This window comes from Centroberyx gerrardi, chromosome 11 (assembly GCF_048128805.1).
Source record: "Centroberyx gerrardi isolate f3 chromosome 11, fCenGer3.hap1.cur.20231027, whole genome shotgun sequence".
Classification (NCBI taxonomy): Eukaryota; Metazoa; Chordata; class Actinopteri; order Beryciformes; family Berycidae; genus Centroberyx; species Centroberyx gerrardi.
In genome coordinates, this window is record NC_136007.1 from 19,263,863 (window position 1) to 19,279,314 (window position 15,452).

Below are 15,452 nucleotides of genomic sequence, written 5' to 3' on the forward strand. Positions count from 1 at the left end.
GACGGCTGCCCTGTCCTTGGCCTGCTCCCCTTCTCTGTGCTGCTGTGATGTGGTCACTCTTGCTGGGGCCGTGACCACATGGCGCTCTCTCTCTCTCTCTCTCTCTCTCTCTCTCTCTCTCTCTCTCTCTCTCTCTCTCTCTCTCTCTCTCTCTCTCTCTCTCTCTCTCTCTCTCTCTCTCACTCTCACACATACACTCTTTGCTGGACATAAAATGGACCCCAGTACCAAATGGACCTGTGCAATCTCACTCATGTTTTCCCTGAGGTTTTGACACACGTTTGACAGGCTGCTTGAGCGATGTCCTCAAACCAACTGCCTCCCGACTCCTCTCCCTCAGTTGTATATGGTTGTATGATGGCATGCGCTGAGACGGTCACCATGCGGCCCACGTCTGCCTGGACACAATATGCACTTTGTCAACAGGAAAAAAACAATAACAAACTGTCTTTTTTTTTTTTGGGATACTTGGTTTGGTTTTGAATAATCATATTTGCAGTGTTTTCTTTCTGGTTTTGTTTTTTGTTCTCAAGGACTGAATTCAAAAGGGTCTCAGAGGCTTGGACAGTGTGATATGTTCACTTGTATCTCGTCTTGTTGGAATATAATCTGATAAACTCACAATTGATTGGATACATTTGAAAGCGGTGCACTGATGAAGAATCATAATGAATACTACTGTATGCCAACTGACAGTTGGTGAAACGTTCCCTTCATCATTCACAATCTACTTGGGAATTGAATAATGCTGGTTATTTATGATTGAAGACTTTTTCATTAAATGAATGGTGTCCATCCATTAAAGTGTAAAGTGCACCTTATAATAATATGAGTTGTTTAGAAAGATCCTCCTTTCAAGAAGTTGAGTAATTTAATTCTCTGCGCAAAACAAAAGATAAATCAGGAACCTGGCGCAAAAGTGTCCTATATCTTCCTAAAACATTACCTCTTGTGCGCGCTTGTGTGTATACTGTTTGTGATTGCTGGCTTTAGTTGGTGTGCTTGTATTTATGTGTTGTGTGTGTGTGTGTGTGTGTGTGTGTGGGTGTGTGTGCGTGTGTGGGTGCACGTGTGACTGTGTGAGCGTACTGTGTTGGAACACGTAGGGTTGGTTTTCGTGAAAGACTGCAGTAAATGTTGTGTTGCATATAATGGTATGTAATGTATATACATTATTTAATGTACAGCAAATTAACATGATTCTTTTAATATTTGTACAAACATTTTATATGTACAATACATCATGACATTTTTGAATAGGTACTGCTCTCCCTATTACAGATGTATATATATTTATATTTTTTCATGTACAAAATACTGTATGAAAACTGTACATTTTTTTAGAATGGGCCAATACATGTTTTTTATGTTATGTAAAAATTCATATTTTTGTATTGCATGTGACTACCATTCTGTACACGCAGTTTCTGTTTTCATCCATGGAAGACAATAAAATGAAGCTTGTCATGTAACAATGCAGTTGTCTTTCATGTTTTACAGTTGCTAAGTAGTAGTAGTAGTAGTAGTAGTAGTAGTAGTAGTAGTAGTAGTAGTAGTAGTAGTAGTAGTAGTAGGAGTAGTAGTAGTAGTAGTAGGCTAAGTTAGATGCAAAGTAATGCAGCCTGTATAAGATTATAATTGTAAGCCTTTACAAGAACTCAGGTTTCTAAACAAGAGCTTCATAACAGCTAGATGGTACATTCATAAACACTGATTCAGACTTTATGTAGCTTTCATTAGGTGTTAATGTAATAGTTGATCATTGGTGACGTGTTTAGTGAGCAAAATTCTAAAAAATAAAAGTCCTCCTGGGAATTACCACAGTTAAGTAAAAACCTGCTTTCAAATACTAGGTTAGATGAAACTTGAATGATCATAAAGGGGAAACTGGCTATGTTCTCGATTGTCCATTTTGAGATATTGGCTCAAAAATCTAAAAACTATAATTCATTACATTGGCATTTTTAGACAATTAAGCTTGAAAACCATGTTGTATTTCCTAAGTTGACATACTGTATGTTTTAGTTTCTTGTCTATTATTGACAGATGCATGAGGCTGCAGCATGGTATGCATTGTATGGATATCAGGCATGGTATGGATATCATGGTGTGAGGAAAAATTCAAAATTGTTTGAATATTTAACGGGGCATTCATATTCAACACATTCATATTTGTAATGTTTGAAGGTTATGTAATACAGTCGAAGCTTGTAGCAACTGCATTTTCTTGATCCTTTTTCATGTTCAAAATACCAGTTTACCTCTAGGTGGCATGAAGGTACAACAGAAAGTATCAATAGCCATCTGAGTCTACATTCTGAACCTGCACTAAGTGGCAGTGCTGTGACAAAGTATTCACCAGCTGTTTGATTTTCTGCAAATCTTTCATGCTGAATTTAGTCAGATGTTTTTGTCGATGGTAGCAGTTCACAGTATGAGTATGAGTATGTGAAAAAAAAATGCTATTTTGGTACTTCTCTCATTTGGCGTGCAGTCTGCAGCTACAAAAAATTCATCGCCCTATAGCCTAGGACAATCCAATCAATATTTTTGAAAATGAGCAACTGACTCAAACTCTGGCTCAAACTTGCAATTTCATCAGGTATAAAGTCTTGAGCTGCTCCACAGAGAATAAATGGGGGAAAATGGAAAAGGTGACTGGGAGTGCAGGAAAGTATTTCTCAGGATAAGGGCACATTATCTGTTTCATAACTGATGGCACTACTGTAAAATGAAGCAACTTGGTGTATATAAAGAAAACATTATGTGGGTCTGCATTTAATGGTCTGGAACAGCTCCAGACTTTATACTATTACATCATTTTGTTCTGTGATTGATTGTTGATTAGACTCAGATTCATGATTAGTTAGATCTAGGTAGGCTCATTCTTTGTAAAGTCCTTTGACACATGCTTGTGATGAAGTGCTATAGAAATAAATTAACTTGAACTCATACCTGATGGCAGTTGATCGGATGTGGACATTTAACTCATCCACATTAATCCATGCTTGTGATCTGTAAGCACAGAGAAGCACAGAAGAACAACATGTACTGCTGACATAGACAGTGCTTTATAAACCTGAGGAAGAATGATGTGTGCTTATTTTTCAATCTTTTTGCTTATGCAGCTTTTCAGCGGTGACTCTATGGAAAGTTTAATACACAAGGCCCAGGGAGCTGTCAGTAAAATGGGAAATACTCTGAGTCACTATACTTGCATTCTGTTGAGTCCTTGAGATTTTTATCACGAAAGCTGCATCTGAAGGGTGGCTTTGACTTCTACGAATGATGGATTGATTTCTGTATACTGGTGTCACTCCAGCAGAAAAGAAAGGAGCTTGTATCCTGGGGATGCACTCCAACCAAAAGCTCTTTGACTCCAACTGGTACTAGATCACATGACCACTTGGTGAGGGGAAATTGTGTTTCCTTCACTGGGAAGCCAGACACAATATGTCCTTTCTTTCTGAGAAACTTGAATGGCAATCAAAGCAGATGACAGTTAAAAATGTCTCAAAGTTACTGATTGAATAGCAATGTGTTGTCAACAGGTAACAAAAGATCTGTTTTTATTAATTCAATATAATGTCTATTTATATCAGGCTTTAAAGATATAATTAAGTAAATGATGATTTTACAGTATATTAGGAACTTCAGAAATATTGGTGTATGCAGACTTTACATTTATGATAAATTAAAAATATATATATATATATATTTGAAACTTAATGGTGCTGTGTGCCTTTTTAAACATCATATACACATAAATAAACATCATCATACATACAATATATGATTGTCAAATTGGTTGTGATATCTTTGTAGCCTATAATAACCACAAACAAATGAGACCATAATAGAGATTACTGGTAGCTGCTGTCTCACACCAGTGGTTAGTGTGTTAAATTAACACTTCAAAAATTAACCCTGTGTCGCATCCTGTTACAAAGAGGATGTTGCATTTGTTTGAGCATATAGGCCTTTCACTCCATCCACCATCTGCCATTTCATGAAACTCCAGCTTGTAGTATCTATGTTTATTATGTGAAGTGTGTTGAGACCCCCGTTGGTGATGATGCACTTTAAATAAATCTGACTTGACTTGACTTGTGCTGGAAGAACAGCGCCATCTTACTGTTTTGTGCCATAAAGCAATATTCCTAAAGCAATGCAGCAGATCTCCTGCAAAACCCAACCCAGTGGCACACAATGTAAAATGCAGTGTAGAGGCTGGTAGAGGCTGCATCCCATTAGTTTATGGTAATTATGCTAATATCTCAAAATTAATGTGGTGATGATTAATTGATGCTAGAATTCTACTACTTTAAAAATGTGGAAAGGGCAATGTGTTTCCAGAGGGAGACATGTGTTTGTAGGTGTGTGTGTGTGTGTGTGTGTGTGAGAGAGAGAGAGAGAGAGAGAGAGAGAGTGAGAGAGAGACAGAGAGAGAGAGTTGTGTCAGCCATCAGTTGAGCCTTGATGGAGCAAAGGCTTCCAGTGGGATTGGTCTTAATGAAGCTGTCCAACATCACGTCCAACAAGTCAGTTATTTATAGGTGAATGCAGAGAATTGACAAAAGAGGGGATACGCATTCATGCACACACACACACACAGACACACACACACACACATACATACCTACAAACGGGACTTTCCATTGCTCAGGGGGAGGTGTGGGGGTGGTGAGGTGAAGTCATCTCTCTCTCTTCACATAACTACTTATTACATTACTTTTCTGGTTAAGGTTAAAAACAAACCAGAGTATGGGAGCAAGATTTTGGATAACTAAACTTCAATCTGATATTTAGAAGGGTGATAATCTAAGAGCAACTTAATTCTTATCAGTAACTGTAATAATACTACTGAAATTGAAATAGTAATTTGTTACACTGCATGTTACAGGGGAAAGTAATAACTGTTATTTGGTGTCATTGCTTTGAAAAGCACAGTATGTTGAGCGGCCAGGGAATCATACACTCCAAATACTCCAGGGTCTTAATTTCAATACCTGCACAAAGGATAATGGCTTTGGAGAATGGAGTGTAATGTAATATGGATGCTGAGCGCTCCCATGGGAAGACAAAGGTAAAGGTGGGTCTGAATATTCAGACAGTTTGCTCTCAATCTTCATTGGTTAAAATAGCAGGTGAAGGCACAAAGTAGGTTGTAAACCATAGAAATAAACCAACAGAACAAAGTCAGAGAGAGAGAAAGAGATGCAGGCAAACATACAGAAACAGAGGAAATGACTAGGTGGATGATATAGCTGCCATATTAATTTCACTTTCAATAAATGCATATTAATAATATTCATTATTCCGCAGAGCAGGCCGGTGTTGAGCAGGGTTCCTGATATATATATTGAGTCTAATCTGAGTGCTGCAACAGCTTCCAGTGCATGTGCATGTGACTGATAGAGCGTGAAATGGCCTTGTATTGCTGGTGCAATACATGAAGTTAAACGAACAATACGGTGAGAGTGAGTGGTGTGCTCTGGTTGGGGATAGTTAGGATAGACATAATGGCAACACTTTACAATACGGTACACACAATCTCAGTAGTTACCAAGGAACGAGTAAGGAACAAATCAGGAACAAACTGCTAGTCAGCGAATAGTTAACAAGGACTTCCTGAATAATTCTGATTCATATTAGTTACTATCTTTGTGTCCCCTCAAGTGAAACAGTGCATCATACTGAGCGGTTACTGGTAATGCATCATTACTTCATGATAACCTTTCCATGATTACCTTTTAGTTAGGTTGAGTTAGACAGTGAATCTCTTACTGTAAAAGGTTATTCAGGTAGGACTTACTGGCAGTTGCTGCCTGCCGACCCTCTGAGGTCTGCATGACCACCTGCAGCACCAAACAGAACACCAAAAACCACTTCCTTGTCCTAATAAGGGACAAAGGCAGAAGTAAGAAAGGAAACAGGAAGCAAGACAACTGTATGAGCGTGCTAGTGACATGGACTACTGTCATCGCCGCTCTCAAATCCCTCACACATCTCTCGCGTCTCTTTTCACTTCTGGCACATTACAGTTGATCTTTACACATCTTAGTCTTCTTGGATCCACAGTAAGATCAGCGGCAACGTAAGTGACAGCTTGCATCTTTTGATACAGACTTTTATTTTGAAACCTGTAAAGATTCACAAATGAACAGAAATAAGAGTATGTATTCGTACAATAAATAACCGTATGTAAAACTAATTGATTAGACTGTGTGTTAGAACATATAAAAGTGGCAAGGGGGTGTATATTCATGTCTAGTGATTGTCTCCGCTCCAAAACAGCATCTATCACCATCTTGATTTTCTCTGAATTTGAAAATGGAGCAAATGTTCCCTTATCCATGTAAAACATTTGGGTTACCATTATCAAATCCACAAAGCTTGCCCATTCACTATCAATGGAGCAGCTCCAGAATGTGTCTCCTGATGACATTATCTAGAAAGTCTTGACTGCCGTGGTTCTAGCTTTGGGATAGAATTGGTCACATTCAATTGAACTGTCCGAAAACATGGGAATAGTGTAAATGTTTTAAGGTGGACTTTCCCTTTAAAGAATGACATCACAGTATGAGCACTGACTCGTGCGTAAAAACCCCTGCTTTACATAACTCAAAGCAGAAGTCCTTTACTGAAACTATGTTATTCATAGATTCAGCAGCTAAATGTACTCTGATTTGACATGCCTAAACTAAACTAAACTAAACTAAACTAAACTAAACTAAGCTAAACTAAACTAAACTAAACTAAACTAAACTAAGCTAAACTAAACTAAACTAAACTAAACTGCCATTCCAATGTCTTCTCAGATACCAACATGAGAGGCCCCAACATCCTCCTCCTGCTGTGCTGCATTGAAATCATGGGAGCTGTACTATCTGCAGCTCTACATGCTACTGATCAGAGCTCTGCAGAGTCCTCAAGTGCTACCAATGGACAGATGCCAGACAGTTCAATCGTAAACCCCACTCATCCAGTTTCTACACCAGCACCTTCAGCTACTTCGAAGCCTACGAAGCCTTCCAGAAGCACACCTGAAGCCAGCAGCATGAACACTGTCTCTGTCTCTCATAGCACTTCACTTTCACCAGGCACACAGCCCATCCCCAAAACAGACTGTATGTTTGACAGGAGGTTTGGTCTCATACTGCTGATGGTGGCCGGAGGTCTGATTATCCTCTGCACTATTCTGCTGGTCTCTACTGTGGCGTTGACCTGCAAGGTGTGCCACATGAGCAGACACATCCACAGCGATGCTGACCTGATTAGCAACTCTGAATACTGGATGGGCACTGCCCAGAGGAATGGAAAGAAGTCTGAGACGGAGGCCAAAGAGACCGCCGTTTTGATGAGCCACTTCAGCCAAACACAGGAGGAGATGAGCGCTAGTGCAGCCAAGGACGGGGGAGGGGAAGGAAACAAGGATGGGAGAGCAGGGGAAGAGACACTTGAGAATGGGAAGGAAGAGGGCGACACTGCCAACGCTGACCAGGCTTCAGCAAGTGGGACTGGGATGGATACCACTCCATCCACCAAAGCCACAGCAGCCTCCTCCTCTGAAGGCTCAGAGGAACCAAAGGATGTGGTATAGACTTGGTGTGAAGCCAAAAACTTTCCGAAGCAACTGCCTTGACCTCAGCTCGCTGATGAGTTCCTTGCAGCTTCATAACCCCTTCATATAAAGTATACTTCTGCAGTTGTATACTGGATTTGGCATCTGAAGAGTTGTTTTGCATTATGCTTGCATTCAAATTTGAGACTGTGTGCTGCTAAATCTGTCAAACCAAACATTGGACACTCTCATCGATCGAAAGCTAATGGCTGACATTTGGTTGTGTTTATATAATATTAAAGTGTGGAAAACAAAATTTTGTGCAAAGATCTCATGATTCTAATATTACATGCCTTTTCCTTTTAAAACACACAGAATGAGAAGATCGACAACTTACCTAAACCTTCACCAAAAATGGATTTATTATAGTCATCACTTCCTTGGTTTTGGTTGTCCTGTAAGAGAGAGCTCCAAACAGCAGTTTAATGTGTGTGTGTGTGTGTGTGTGTGTGTGTGTGTGTGTGTGCTTGAGAGAGAGAGAGAGAGAGAGAGAGAGAGAGAGAGAGAGGCGATTAGTAAGCAGAGAATGCGCTGTCTCTTCTGGGCAGTACCACTAAGCTCAGAAAGAATGCCTTCTTTCACCTCAACAGTTCAGCCAGAGCCAACAAAGCCCCACAAAGACCCATTCAAAACATCAACATGGAGGTGTTTCCGACCTCTTTGGCAGATATTTGTCCATCTACTTATCTATGACGTCATCATGAATGTGTGCCTTTCATCTGGAGTCTGTCTGTGAACAGTTTGTCCTTAATACGGCCCTGTACTTAATACAGTCCTGGACATTATGCAGTGGCTAGGGGATGGAAACACCTTGACTGGAGTGACTCTGAGTCATGTGCATGATCAGAGATGGGATGCAGCTGAAGGCATCCTCATTGAAAGTAAATGCCTAAAATGATCATGCAGTAACTTTTTTTCTGCATCTCGTCAGGTGTTCAAAGTCTATAGGGAAGCACAAGGATCTGAGGGCCTTGGCTGATTTTTCTCTCTGCTGCTCTGTAACACACAGCTCAAGTTGACTGCAGAGCATGTAGTGTAGTGACTGACAGTGGGAGCAGCGGCTCGGGGCTGGTCAGGAGGGAGGGTGACAGGACACATCATCTTCAAAGTCTCAGTGGAGGTAGCTAGGCAGGCGAGGGAGGTTGGTAAGTGAGTTGTTAGGTAAGCAAATGGGAGGCAAGCAGGTAGATAAATAGGCAGACATTTTATAATATGCAACAAACCAAAGATGAGGAAATACGAATTGCAAAAGAAGAAATTTGATCGTGTAGAATGAAAAGCAAACAAAGAAGAAGACAAGCAAATACAGGACACAAAAAGCAAACCTTACAAAGAAACAAGAGCATGCAGCTGGTTGTGGTTGCTCAAATCTCATTTTTGGGTGTATAAAAGTATATGTTTGCATCCTGAATAGAAAACAAATAGTGCAAGTATCACACTGCAAAACATCTTGGCATCTGGATCAATGATAAACTGTCCTTTAGAGCCCACAGTAATCATGTAGGAGGGGACAAGCAGAGCGATGCAGTGCAGAATGAAGGGCTGCCTGTACTACTGATGACAGGTGGGAAACTGCAGTATAGAGGAGAGTCCTCTGCAATAAATCTTGCAGCTTTTTGGGGAGTAACCTCTACATTTACACATTAAAAAGCACAACCCTCCTGCAATTACTATACTATCGCTATTCTATTACTTTGCTGCTGCTTTAGAAATGAAGGAAACCATCAATTACGCTGATAACTGAATGACAGTCTAATTTAATTTGAATAGGACATCCTCCCGACCGGGGTTGAAATCAGTCAAAACATGTCTCGCCTTAACAATTAGTTGTCTGTGTTTAAATGCAGAGGTAAATCCCTAAACCTGCAAGATTTATTTGGGAGGACTCTCCTCTGTAGCAGCCTCCCATTATGCACTCCATCACAACCCCCCTCCCCCTCCCACTTCCCCCACCGCACACACACACACACATACACACACAAACACACACACACACACACACACACACACACACCGCAACCCTTCCCACTCACTTCCACTTCCACTGCACAGTGTAAACCCAGAGCCTGCAGTGGCTGATCAAGCTAAACCAAAAGATCCAAACAAGAGGCAATATCAACTCTTCGTTCTTCAGAGAGGAAGAAAACGGCCGACAGAGGAGAGCAGAGAGGGCTGCCTCAAAAAGCTGAAGAGGGACAAGTGAGCAAGGGTTAAATCCTACGGAAGGAATTCAGGCAGGAGAAAAAAAATCCACCTTCAGCAAAGCAGCAGCTGGTCCAGTGCTTGAGAACAGCAGAGGAGAGGAGAAGAGAGGAGAGGAGAGGGAGCAAGGGGGCTGGGGGTCTGGACAGCAAACGGGAGCAAAGAAAAGTGCCTGGAATGATAAGATGAGAAGGTGAGTTCTGGATAAATTGAAAGGAAAGTGTCTCTTTATGTAGAAAGAACACACACACACACACACACACACACACATTCTACTACACCCTAGCTTACATACACTGCAATTTCGGTGCTGTAGAGCTCCCGGCTTTGTCTTTGCTTGCCTTGGGACCAGCTGATGCGTTAGTCCTCTGTGGAGTCATTAATAAAACCCATCTATTGAGCTTGCTCTCCTCCGGGGGCATGGGACTGCGCTGACAACCACTGACAATATGCACACACAAACTGATGCCAGGGAAAATGACTACAGGGATTTCTCATCCTTTGTGATGAATAATACTTTCAAATAGCCTCCATATATCTTCTTGCAAATCAAGTCAAGTGTTTTAGTAAAGGACAAATTCAACCCTCTTCTTAAATTAACCCCCTACGGACGGAGCGTGTGTGAGCGTTTCTAAGAAGAAGAAAACTGCTGCAGCATCCCTAAAAAAAAAAAAAAAAACATGCCTGCATAATTATGGAAGTCAGTTTGCCATGTGCAGATAGATGTGTATGTGTGTACCTGCAAGCAATGCAGTAATGTGTGGCAGACACTGTGGAGCCTGTGTATGTATGTGTGTGCATGAGAGATGAGAGCGAGAGAGAGGGGGGGGGGGGGGGGGCACTCTGCAGTATCTACGCCTCTCCTAGACACAGCTATGTACATCTCATCTCATTCCTGTGCTGGCTGTGCTTTCTGGATGTAAATAAAAGCTGACCAGGACACTAAGTGTGTAAGCCAAACCCTAATATTCCTGGTCTTTCTTGTCCTCTTTTAGCAGGCATTTGCTGCTCAAGCCCTTCCCTCACGAGGCCCTGCTGGAGCTGCTCCTCGTGTTGTTGCTGGGGTTGCGTGTCCTAGCAGTGTGCCCCTCCATGTGCTCCTGCAGCCCCAGCCACAGGGAGGTAGACTGCTCCTGGAGGGGTCTGAGACAGCTGCCCGATGGCCTGCAGCACAACCTTCGCTCCCTCAACCTCTCCCACAACCGCTTTCATAATCTGGACGGCCTGCTCACGACGTACGCCCACCTCCGCATCCTGGATCTGTCTCACAACCGGCTGGGCCAGCTGCCCGCCGGCTTGCCCCGCTCCCTCTGGCAGCTCTACGCTACCGCCAACCGCATCCGGCTGCTGGACAAGAACGACACCGTCCACCAGTGGAACCTGCGACATCTGGAGCTGTCCAACAACAAGCTGGAGCGGGCCGTCTTCATCAACAATACGCTGATCAACCTGCACACGCTCAACCTCAGCCACAATCGCTTCTGGACCGTGCCCACCAACATGCCCATGCGCCTGGAGACCGTCGACCTGTCCCACAACTCCCTGGTGCAGGTGCTGCCGGGCTCTCTGGACCGGCTCACCCACCTAACTCACTTCTATCTGCACGCTAATCGCTTTTCCACACTGCCCCCTGGAGTGTTGGACAAGATGGCGGGGCTTAAAGTCATCACTCTGGGCGACAACCCTTGGGCCTGCCACCTCCATGCCAACATCACCTCCTTACTGTCCTGGATGCAGCACACCCCGGCCCGCGTGCTGGGCTGCCCCTGCCACACCCTGCCTATCTGTGGAGAAGTGCGGCCTGGCAGGACCGGAGCGTGGCACTTTGCCTCCTACAACCTGCCCCCCCTGGCAGCGAGCGCCCAGGACCTGAGCTCCACGCCCCCTGAGGCCAGCACCACCGGGTGGTGGTCCCTGTCTGTTTCTGCCCTGCTGAGCACCCAGCACCCGGCCAGGGAGAGCTTGAACACACAGCCCCACCCCTTCACAGCCGCGCCTCTCGGCATCTTCACCCTGCCGCCCCGCACCACAGACAAACACCTAACTACCCAGCACCTTTCCTCTACTGCCAGCCCAGCTGCCACAGATCACATGCTCCAAACAGATTCCCGTTTCATCACAGACAAAGCTCCACCCACTGACTCACTCCACACTGACACATCTTCCCTTACTGACGCAAGCATCATTACTGACACACCCGTGACTCTGGCCACAGACCGATTCTTTACCACTGAGAGCACGTCCATCAGTACAAAGAAGACCACCACTCTCCGCACCAGGAGTGTGAGGAGACCCAACCAGTCTCTTCCCGGTGGCGTCCGCAACACCAGCCCAGCTCTCACCACCTGCTCCTCACTCCCTGTCATCCTGCCTCTCATTCTGCAACAAGTCCTCTAAAAGACAAACACATAGCACCGACACTTCAGTGTCACGTTTGGATATGAAATTACAGCACAAACAAACACTGTATGCAAAAGACTGTTGTTACACTAAAGTGCTGTGTTTTTTACTTGGAACACTGTACCGGCGTACTTCAGCAATGGGCCATTTACAATATGAAGTGCACGCTTTACAGACAAGTATCATAATCCTAGCCCATTATTATGTTGAATATGACACTACTTTTATATGTATATATCAAAAGAGAATGCTTTAGATGCCTTTACCAAAATAACTTTATAATAACACTTTTAATAGGCCTGCCCTTCAATGGACTGTCCTTGAGTTCTAAAAGGACATTGTGATGAACATAGCCAAGCACGATATATTCAGTGACTAGTTTGTTATATAACTGAATGTAGCAAGGTCGAGTTGTGCATTCTGAGGAGCTGTCCTGTACCTCACTGTTGTACAGTGCTATTTGTTGTGGCCCACCTCTTAGTTTGCACAATTTTTTGCATTTTCCTACAACCACTGGCTGGATTTGATTGATGTTTAGTTTGTCAATCCATTCTTGGCAAACCCTAGACAGTGTTTTGAAGGAAAAGTGCGCTAGTCTGCTTTTGGGATCCTGGAATTAGCGTGCCTGGTTACAAAAACCACACCACACACAGTTGGTGAGGTTACTCATTTTGACCATTTTGCCTATTTTAATAGAACTCCTTGATGTCTGTTTTATATAACAAACCACCACTGACTGTTGGAGCAATCTATTTTTGTGAACAGAAGTGATGTAGGCCTGCTGAAAGAACTGGCCATGATGTGTAGATAGCATGAGAAACTTCACTGTTCAGAAACCCACCAACTCTCTTCTCTTCTCCATAGCACTGACTACTGCTGCTGCATTTTGATCGCATCTCAGACATAAGTGTGATGAGTGTGATAAGTGTGATCCTTCATGATTCACTGATGCTCATGAAATTATCTGCATGGTAATTGAAAGTCACTGAAATGCTAACTTACTGGTATGAAGGCACACAGCATTGAAGCACAAATTTTCTCAGCTTATTTAAATAAAATTGTAAGGCATTCAGATGCTGCTTGAACAGCAGCAAGTTTTTACATATCAGTAACACCTTAACACACGGTGCCGAATGGTTCCAAAATTGTAAGAAATGGGTAGCAGCAAACTGAACTTGATCAACTAAAGTAGAATAACAGAGTCAATTTATTCTTAAACATTTCTTTGGGGTCATTTCTTTAAAAGTGAATAAAATGTGCTGAAACCTTTTTTCATTGTTTGAATTGTGCCAGAACTGTATTCCTTTACACCCTGTTTTGCTTCGTTCTATCCTGCTAGACAGGTGAGTCAGGCCTGGGTGTGGTGCTCAAAGGTGAGCGCCTGATGACAGTGTGACCCCGTAGCTCAGCTGAGTATAGTTTGGAAAAAAGCAACATGGGGTCGCTGCCTTGCAGGCTCGCCACCCGCGAGGTAAATGGTAAGGGTCTGGTACAATGCCTGTTGGGTATGACTCTGACCCAGATAAACAACAAGAAAATGGATGGATGGGTGTATGGAAGATCAAACGGGATCAAACTATGATTCAATTATGTTGTCATTCAATCGCATGAAAAATCGAATTGAAGGAACAGAAAGAAAAAATGAAAGAAAAAAAAACAAAAACAAGATTTAAATTTAAATTTGGACATATTAAATGCATGGCACTTTCAGATAGTCGTGTGTATATGTGTGTATATAACAGGGTGGAAGTTTCTGCTTATAACAATTTTAAATCAAGTAACTTTGATACAGAATGAATTTCTAGTTGTTGATGCTGTCTTTTTTGTAATAGAATGTTTTTTTAGATGCTTTCCATAAAAAGTTATGAAGTCCCAAAGGCACTGCATATAGTACCAGGAATGATTTGGACTTTTTGGCTCTAACTGACTGGCGGTGCACTGGCCTCACTGGATGTAAACCCTCTCCAGCTACTCAGTTAGCTAAACACTAGACTGTAATAACAGCAGTATGTCATTTTGAAAGTTCACCGAGTCAGAGAGTGGAAAATACAAAAAGAACTTGTCTTGTTTGTCATTTTACTTTACTTTACTTTACTGTTTCTCACAATTATGCAACCAGAACCAAAGAGAATCTGCTGTTTATGTACAGTATATTTTTACTTTCTTCTCCTTCTCCTTCTTTTACTCCAATACAAATAGCAAAAAAAAAACATCCAACATTTCATCTACATATCTACGTTCAGGCAACTTATGTTTTACTTTGTCTGTAGAACAAAAAAACATATTTATAGTCTGCAAACAGTAGCCTATATTTCTGATGCTTGATAACACGGAATTGATTATTCTCATTTTCATTGCGTGAGGTGTCTTGCCTTGACTTGCATACAAAGTTTATTGAAAGCTGGTGTGCTGTTTGTTTAGCATTTCACCCTATAGAAGTGTGTTTTGGGGTGAGACCTACCTTGGGATCAGAAGTAAAGAAGGTTCCTTGAGTTTAGTTCTTACAGGAATAATGCACATTAATCAAAATGTCTGTAAATGTGCCAGTATTAGCCAGCCAGATAGTTTTCAACTGTAGTCCCTAGGCATGATGCTAAAACGACAATCACATCACAAAGTGAGGAGTACGCACATCTGAGACAAGTACTATTGCACTGTTTGTGTTTTATTGAGATATAAACTTTCTATGACACACTTATGTTATAGTTTAAATGTTAATATCAGAGTAGACTATTTGGTAGCAATCTAGGTCTCAGTAATAATACTTTTGATGGTTTGTTTTTGTCTACTTAGGTGCCAGACAGAGTGAACAATGAACAATGCAATGAGTGCCAGGATAGACAATTACAAGAAAGTATTTCAAAGTCAGTTTGGTTTAATTTTCTGTGACAGACAACTTACCCAACACTGAATTGAGCTTAAAACAGCTTCAGCTTAAAACAAACACAGAATCATTACTATTTTGCCTTCAGTCAGGTTGCTCGCCATATCACACCTTTCATGCTTTGGAGTCTTTGAAGAGCTTGGGGTCCATGTCAGGTACATGTTCTTTTTTTTTTGTTCAAATTCTTACTGCAAAACTTTAAAACATCTTTCCAGGTTGAGGCTGGGCTGCTATTCAGTTACTTGCTCTGTAGACAACACAAAGTAATGTCAGATTTCTCTTCTGGCTCCCTAATAACTGACAAGCTGTTGAAGGCTAGCATCATTTACTGCTGGCGTGCTT

The 15,452-nt window shown here is 42.1% G+C and overlaps 2 protein-coding genes across 2 annotated transcripts; both read left to right on the plus strand.

Annotated features, from left to right (window-relative positions):
* Positions 1-5,974: 5,974 nt before the first annotated feature.
* On the plus strand, positions 5,975-7,873 carry LOC139931827 (uncharacterized). Its single transcript, XM_071925436.2, has 2 exons — positions 5,975-6,097; positions 6,822-7,873. The coding sequence occupies exon 2, from the start codon at positions 6,830-6,832 to the stop codon at positions 7,601-7,603; it is 774 nt and encodes a 257-aa protein (XP_071781537.1). The 5' UTR covers positions 5,975-6,097; positions 6,822-6,829; the 3' UTR covers positions 7,604-7,873.
* Positions 7,874-10,011: 2,138 nt separating this feature from the next.
* Positions 10,012-12,223, plus strand: LOC139931812 (oligodendrocyte-myelin glycoprotein-like). Its single transcript, XM_071925414.2, has 2 exons — positions 10,012-10,019; positions 10,822-12,223. Exons 1-2 carry the CDS (start codon positions 10,012-10,014, stop codon positions 12,221-12,223), a joined length of 1,410 nt encoding a protein of 469 aa, XP_071781515.2.
* The last annotated feature ends 3,229 nt before the right edge of the window (positions 12,224-15,452 follow it).